At 41.4% G+C, this 8,193-nt stretch overlaps 1 protein-coding gene across 1 annotated transcript; it reads left to right on the top strand.

The window, feature by feature from the left end:
- Positions 1-3,154: 3,154 nt before the first annotated feature.
- On the top strand, positions 3,155-4,787 carry PFICI_14832 (uncharacterized protein; the record flags this gene model as incomplete). Its single annotated transcript, XM_007843413.1, has 3 exons — positions 3,155-3,841; positions 3,936-4,353; positions 4,423-4,787. The coding sequence occupies 3 exons, from the start codon at positions 3,155-3,157 to the stop codon at positions 4,785-4,787; spliced, it is 1,470 nt and encodes a 489-aa protein (XP_007841604.1).
- Between the last annotated feature and the right edge of the window lie 3,406 nt (positions 4,788-8,193).

The following is an 8,193-nucleotide window of genomic DNA, read 5'->3' as shown; positions in this document are numbered from 1 at the left end:
AAATAAATAAAATAAATAAATTAAATAAATAAATAAATAAATAAATAAATAAATAAATAAATAAATAAATAAATAAATAAATAAATAAATAAATAAATAAATAAATAAATAAATTCCTTTCGAGAAATTAAAAAAAATATCGATTATTATTTAAGGATAAAATAAATAAATATCGATTATTATTTAAAAATAAAATAAATAGGTATCGATTATTATTTAAAAATAAAATAAATAAGTATCGATTTTAAATCGAAAATAAATTAAAAAAATATTAAATAAAAAACACCAAAGATTATTATATAATAAATTTTTACGTATATTAAATAATATACTATAAGCAATTATAGTTATTATATATTTTATTTATAAATTTATATCTTTTTAACGCTATCGCTAAATAAATGCTATATTATGCCTAATATAAATGCCGAAATACCTTTATTATAATGCTTTAAATATAAAAAAAAAAACGCAAAAAATAATCGGAAAGGAGCAATAATAGGAGTCGAACCTATAAATTTAGATTTAATAGGTTTGTTTTTTACTATTTAGATTTATTGCTTTTATTACTTTTTTTTTTTAAGCGTTTAATTCGGGAATTTGAGCGCGAGGCTTCGAAATTTTATATAAAGCGATAAGCTAAAAACGAATAATAGCGGCAGCTATTTAATTAAAATTAAAATCGATATTAAATAAATCCTAAAATTATTATTTATTTATATTAGCTCCTTTTTATTTAATTTCGGGATTAGCAAATATTCGCTAAATAAAGCAGTTTTTATCGCGTTTAGGAAAAGGGCAAATTATTTTAATATTAATAAAATAAAAGTTAAAAACGTATAGCGTAAAAAAATATACCGCGGTCGGGGTAATCGCTATGCTTATAGCTATTATATTTTTAGCCGAAAACGTAACTAGCTTTTTTTTTATAACGTTTAAATCGTATTAAATAAATAATATATAAATAAAAATATCGTATTAATCGTATATAAAAATATATATAATGCCGTTAGCTTTTAGGATTTCGGGGCGGAGGATTATAATTTAGCGAGTATTAAACTCCTTTTTAGGTATATTAAGCTTGGTCTTTTTTTTACGAGCTAGCATACGTATATTTTTATAAAATTTTGCTTTAGGTTAAATTTAGGTGCGATTCGGATGCGAAGGAATAATAAATAAATTTATTAACGAGCTTTTAATCGTCGGCATTAAAAAAAGCACCGATAATTACGGGAGCTTAATTAAAATCGTCAGTAGTTTTAAGGTATTTTTTTAAATTGCTTAGGTTTAAATATATAACGTTTTGCTTTAAATTAATATTATATAAAATATAATCGTAGCTAAAATGCAGATTTATATTATAGCAAAACATATTAGGTTCGACTTTATAACAATAATAAATTTTATTAGCTTTAATAATAACTTTTTTCTTTTATATAATAAAATATTAGCAGCTATACGATTAAGCGCGCAAGCGCCCTAAGCGATCGCGCGATAATATATAAATTTATTTTATTAACGTCGTAAAAAAAGAGGCTACCGCGTCTAAAATAGCCGTTATCGGCGTTAAAGTATTACTAATATTCGGGCTATATTAATACGTATTAGCTAATAAATTAATTTTAAATCGATTTTAAATTTATACCGTATTTTTATAAATCCGGCGCATTATTATAACGGTTTACGAACGATTTTTAAAGAGTTTATTAAATGTTATAATAAGCGTTAAATAAAGGTTATATTTTATTTAGTTTTAGCGTAAAATCGTAAAAGGATTAAGATTTTTACCCTGCTAAAATTTTTAGCACCGCGTTTATTTATTAAGGTTAGATATATTATTTGTATTGCTTTTTCCTTTATAAAACGTTTTATATTATAAGGAAAAAATTTATCGATATTATTTCTTTTTTTTTAAAGCTATATATTAATACCATTTTTAATTACTTAAAGCTGCGAATCGATATTATTTTTAATTTTTTAAAGCTAGAAATCGATACTATTTTTAATTTATTACGGCTAGGAGTCGATATTATTTTTAATTTTAAAAGGCTAAAAATCGATATTATTTTTATTTTTAAAAGGTTAAAAATTAATATTATTTTTTATTTTACAAGGCTGAAAATCGATACTATTTTTTATTTTATAAGGCTAAAAGTCGATATTATTTCTTTTTTTTTACGGCTAAAAATTAATATTATTGCTAAATCCGTATAGGAAGGAAATACAGGTAGCGGTGGCCCCGCAGGTACCCTTAGGTTATCTTTTGGATTTTAAAATTATGGGGAAATTCTCAGGTCACCTAGGGGGGGGTACCCTTAGTTTGTCATATTCTCGGCTAAGGCAGAGAACTTTTAGACTTGCAGTATCCGCTGCAAACCCGGTAATCCTAGTAGTAGAGGACACTAGTAGCCAGCGACACTAACACTACAACTTTTGAATGTATTTGTGAGTTTTCTTAGGGATTCTGTAATCAGCCTTCAAGAAACATGAAATGAAATATTTTGACCATCGTTGCTCGATTGCAATCAAAATCATATGAATTGGAGTTTTATTCCGATGCTGGAATATCAAGAAAAGATATATGACGCGATATTCTCGGACTCGTTCCTCGGACCCAAACAAGCCCAGCGCTGGCCTTGTTGTGGATATTTTGCTGGAGATCACAACGCTGTCTAGCGGCCGCAGTCGCTGTCCAGCAGAACAGGGGGGATGCGCTTAAAGTCGTCGAAGGATTCAGGGAGGCTCCGCAATATTGTCAGTGGATAGGCATGATTGGCCAAGCGAGCCTATCAAGTAGCCAGGGCCAAGGACCTTGGGGATATTATTAGGTCGTCTTGGGGGCCCATGTAGAACCTAGCTTTGGCCGTTGCGCGGGAAAAAAGCAGAGCATCGCCGTAACGAAGATGCCTTGTCAGGTGGGTGGACTTGATTTGGATTTCCCTCTGCGGGTTGTCGGCGCGGACCCAACAATCTTGTCTGTTCCGATAGCAAAGAGAAACTCCGTCACTCACTTCCCAACTGGTGCCTCACTGCTCTTTTCGTCAGAGCCACACCTCTCCCATCTTGCTTTCTTTCCTTCTCCTTGCTGTGGTCAGCATTTACAAGCAAGTGGGAAAGACTCTCGCAACGGGACATTGAGGCTGCCAGACACGCAATGGCAAGCCAAGGAGGCGGCGCGAACTACCTGCACGAGCAGCCCGGTCTTGAAGTGAACCACCACGCCGGCTTGGAGGTGGACCCGCGGTACGCGCCTCGCCCAGAGTCCGAGGGTTTGCAAACTGTATCGTACCAGCAAGAGAAGGCATATACGGGCGCTGGGGCCCTACCAGAATATCATACTATCACGACGGACGCACACACGGCAGCACTATCGAACTATGACGGTCAACCGCCCGAGGTAGTCCCCGCAAAGGAGGGAGCAGGAGCAGGAGCAGGGCCGAAGCGAAAGCTCACCTGGATCATTGTGGGCGCCATCATTGCCGTAGTAGTCATTGTCGGCGCCGTTGTGGGTGGAGTAGTGGGAAGCCGGGCGGCCAAATCGAGCTCGTCGTCGCATGATGATTCGACTACCAGCGGTAACAGCTCGAGCAGCTCGACGACGAACGCGACGTCGCTGGAGAATATTCGCCCGTTGTCGAGGATCGCCGCGACTGGCTGGCGCGACGGCGGCGTCGCGCGCATACGCATTTTCTACCAGGGCCCCGACATGAAGCTGCGGACATCGTGGTACGCCAACAATGAAACGTCGTGGTCCGACCCCACGATCTTGACGGAGCTCGAATACGAGCCTGGGACCAACACAACCCTCGCTGCCTCGTGCTCGGTTGAAACAACGTCAGCAGTAAGTTGCGTCGTCATTGAAGCGCTGGGATATGTATCAGTGTTTTTGGAAAACGACATATCATGGTGACTAATCATCATATCATTTGGCACAGGTACAATATAAAATGATTTATCTCGACGGAAACTCCACGATCCGGGGCCATGGATTCACAGAGGGTCGCAACGACGTGCAGGGTGAGCGTATGATTATAAACGACTACCCAATCACTGTCCCCTCGACGTCGCGGCTGGCTTCCTACTGGCCTTTCGTTATGGCGCAAAACGACGGTAATAACTTCCAATGGATCCGGTACTGGGGCGCAAACGGAGGGCCCGACGATGCGGATGCATGGTGGACGAACTCTACGCTCAATGTGATTGGGTCTGAGGGCACCGGGATGGTTGTGGTGCCCTCGTCTGCATGGTATCTGGACGATGGCGGTTTCATTTATCGCCGAAGCGATGGAAAACTGAAGACGTATGAGGTCGAGAAAGGCAGCAACAATGTCACCGGCTTGGCTTGGGGTGATGGTAAGTTTCACAAATTGGTTGGATAGAGGAATACCAATCTTGTTTGAATAATGCTAACAAATAATGCAGATGAACTCTCATATGACATTCCCAGCGACACGGCCATTGGCAGCTTCGTCATTGCCCGCCCCGACAACTCCAACAACTACACCAACACGTATATATTATACCAGGACGATGACGGCATCATCCAAGTCATGTGGCAGGACGACGAGTCCGGCTGGAAGGGCCCTAGCACCTATGACGCCTTTAATGGAGCCGACATGGGAACCGACATTACATGTGTCACTGCCGCCGCGTGGGACGGCTCCGGCATCGAGGTCACGAGCAACGAGAACCTGAGCAGATGCTATTTCCAGGTTAGCAACCAACTTAGGGAAGTGTCCTATGATGGGACGGATTGGACTGATAAGGGCTATCTACCCATAACGTAATTATTCGGCGATTAAAATGTGTTTTCTTTTAGATACCATGTACATTTTTGGATTCTTCTAATAAATAAATGTCAAATGAGTTCAACTCGAGACCAATAAGCTGAAGTTGCTAGGGACTTGTATGAACATGAGTGACTTTAATTTGTGGTTCCTCCAACGTCAACACCATGCCTAGGCATATAGCTGCAAGCGAGACAGTATTGTGGAACTCGGGTCTATTCGAGAAACTTAAGAAGTCCCAAGCATCATCCTGACAAAGACATCTCATTGATTGAACAAACTTCACTAGTACCGCTTCGTGGCAGTACTGTAATTAAAGGTAGTGATCAAAGAGCAACCCATCATCATACAACCTTAGCCGGCCCAATGGTGATACAAAATAATTCTGGTCATTTGAGCAGGTCTCTGAGAAACAGTCACGGGGGGATGGAGGTTTCAGCTACCAACTTCCTCGCCCGCCATTTCAATATCAAAGATGGCATTGTAATCCATATCATATAACCTGTCTCGATCATTTAATGAAAGCGCTAATGCTGGGTTGTCATTTAGATATTAATTGTATTCTCTCATCTTAACCGTATCTCATCACACTCTGGACGATTTATGGATGAATACTTTATCAAACACCCCAACCATATTGAGAAGCGCATATCTCACTGATTTGATCCCATGCAAAAGAAGGAAATACTCATGGACATGACCTTGAAATGGTGGTTCCGTGTAAAATTGAACGCAAAGACATCATTTTCTGTTCGACTCTTGTTTCTCTAACATGAAGAGAGTCTTCACCAAGTGACAGGATATATAGTATCTCAAGGGGAAAGGGGCTGTGCCTGGTCTTTTGGGATGTCTCTCAAGAAGAATCCAATGCAATACATCTTACTCGCTGCGGCCAGGTCTCTCTCATTATGGAGAAGGGGTTGTAAAAGTGAAATCTGTTGAGGTAATACATTATGGTTCTTGCCAGCCTGATTTACAAAAAGAGGCAATGGAGTCGAATGAAAAGGATTGTTTTGATTCCAAAGATATAAAAAGTCTTCTCGGTGGAGGTCAAACGATGCGAAGTGTTCTAGATTCACTCGGTGGATAATTGTAGCTCGGAAATCTGCGCCAAGGATAGCGTGCCTGGAACATTAGAATTTTCACGTCACATACTTTGATAATATAATAAGCTTCACAGATGTGACGTCTAAGGGAACCCTAGGTGCCCACAGTATCGCAAACGAAATCGAAGCTTTACGACAGCTTTGGACACTGTGCTTTCTTGCAGTGCTTGATAGATCAGAGCAACACGAGACACCTGTGCCGGTATTCATGATGAGAAGGCTGTGTTCTGTCACGATATTATTTTTCAGATTTAGGTGACGCAGGCGTATTCCTCTCAATTTTCGTCAATGTTTGACATTGAAAAACTCCATAAAGACAAGAACGTGGTTGACTTTATCTACTTGGAGCATCATTGACCTTTTATCACTCGGCTCTTGAGGAATCAAGGATCCTCGAGGCGTTTATCGCCCCATATCAGAGCTGAACTTGAACTTCAAGCCATTAGCATAATTCATAGTCTAACACCGAGATGTGGTCTCTTGTCCCAGGAGGAGGAAATGCGGTGGCGGCAATGGGCGGAGCCAGTAATCTTCCAAGTACGGATCGCCGGATTCGACCTCGACTGACTAACAAATATTTATCCGAATAGCCCGGACACGAGAGGCATATGCCTGATGGCCTAATAAGCGACATTAATTGTGTACCATGAGACTGGAGAGGCCAGACTAGTGACATTCACCATTTACAACTGTACCGGGCGTGAAGGAAGATTCTGGACCCTCAAAAATGGCTGGTAAGCAGTCGACTTTGATTTGCTGCGCCGTACTCAAGATCTTTCTCAATCTTCTGAATCGTCTTTCATCTATACATGGGCCAATGCGAGAATTTAATCAAGTCAGCAAATTATCATCTTGAAACATTAGAGTCGTCGAGAGCGTAGTCGCCCACGGGAGCTGAACTTTATCTGGGCGGGCTCTGAGAAGATGCCATATAGTTTGTCCACTACTGTCACACCTTAGCAAGCCACACAACTAGTCCACCGATGAATTAGATAGGCGAGTATAACGCTGAGCATGCCGGGGCACTTATACCAGAGAGTATTATAAGCAGACTTACACACACGTTGCATGACTTGAAATGGTGACAGCCATTTGAGCCAGGAAAGTGATCACCCTTTGAACCAAAAAAACACGAGCTGAGAAGTTAGGAGCTGCCGAGGACCCGCGGCCACGTGCAGATCAGGGCTCATCCATACCAAATTGGTGGCTGAATACTACCGAAGATCTGTGATCATCGCGGGGAGTAAAAGCAGTGAGATCGAGCTGGGGGGGTTGTGCCTGTTGTGCATGAATAATACTCGCTTGGGCATACATAATCCCACTCAATGTTTAAACGACAGCTTCACTGCGTCATTGAGGGGGGCGGTTGGGGTCGGCTGCTGGGGCTTGCCGTCGCCCATTCAGGAACCCAAAGGCGACGATGCAAATCAGCGAGGCCTTTGAACTCCTAGCCAAGCCACCGACTTCCCTCATTAGGATGTGCAAGCGGCAAGGTATAGAAATATGGAAACCCGGTGGAGTTTTTTTCCTTCTCGCGCAAGTCCAAGTCTGTCCCACATACGCACGCACACACGCACTATGATAAGCCACTCCCCTATTTAGACCATATTCAGCTTAGCATCGTGAGGGGTCAGGGGCACGAAAGCTTTTATTTCGTCCGATCTTGTTGCGCCTTGAAAACGGTTTTTTCCCTCTGGGCAATGGGAGATTACGAGAATCTCGAGAAATTGAAATACCTTTTGAAACAGACGACTCCATAGTATACAGATTAAAGAATAGATAACCTTCTTTCGTATCCGTAATTGCTAAAAGGGTATTCTGCAAGTCGACGAGACTCACCCAGCCATGTAGATTAGGCCACGGAATAGATGGAAGGAGAAGAATGTCCGGGAGCACCGGAAACATGATGGTAATCGTATACCTACAGTGTTGACCTCGAAAATGGCCGAAATCGCCAGTATTCCCTTCTTGCAGCTCAACCACCCTGGGCCTGGGCAATCTTTGGCGGGCAGCCGGGAACTAAACTAAGCCTCGCCCGGCCGCGCGCTGCTTTGTCGTCCTTCAACGAATATTCCGCGTATCCAAGTTTTCAGTGGTCGGATGCCCTTGATCTAGACGCCTCGAGTCCGCAATGGCGTCAGAGTCGTTGTTTGAAGGCAATAGACGTCTTCTTATACCCAGCAGGGCCAGTATGTTTAGTGTGCGGTCCAGGCCTGCATAAACCCGCGTTGGCTTACGACTCAAGTAGTCAGGGGCAAGCTGCAAGTGTTGCTGGGCTCCCAATACATCGACGGGGCCCC

Source organism: Pestalotiopsis fici (assembly GCF_000516985.1).
Source record: "Pestalotiopsis fici W106-1 unplaced genomic scaffold PFICI_Scf_13, whole genome shotgun sequence".
Taxonomy (NCBI): domain Eukaryota; kingdom Fungi; phylum Ascomycota; class Sordariomycetes; order Amphisphaeriales; family Sporocadaceae; genus Pestalotiopsis; species Pestalotiopsis fici.
Note: the sequence above shows the minus strand (reverse complement) of the source record. Positions and strands in the feature narration are given on the sequence as shown.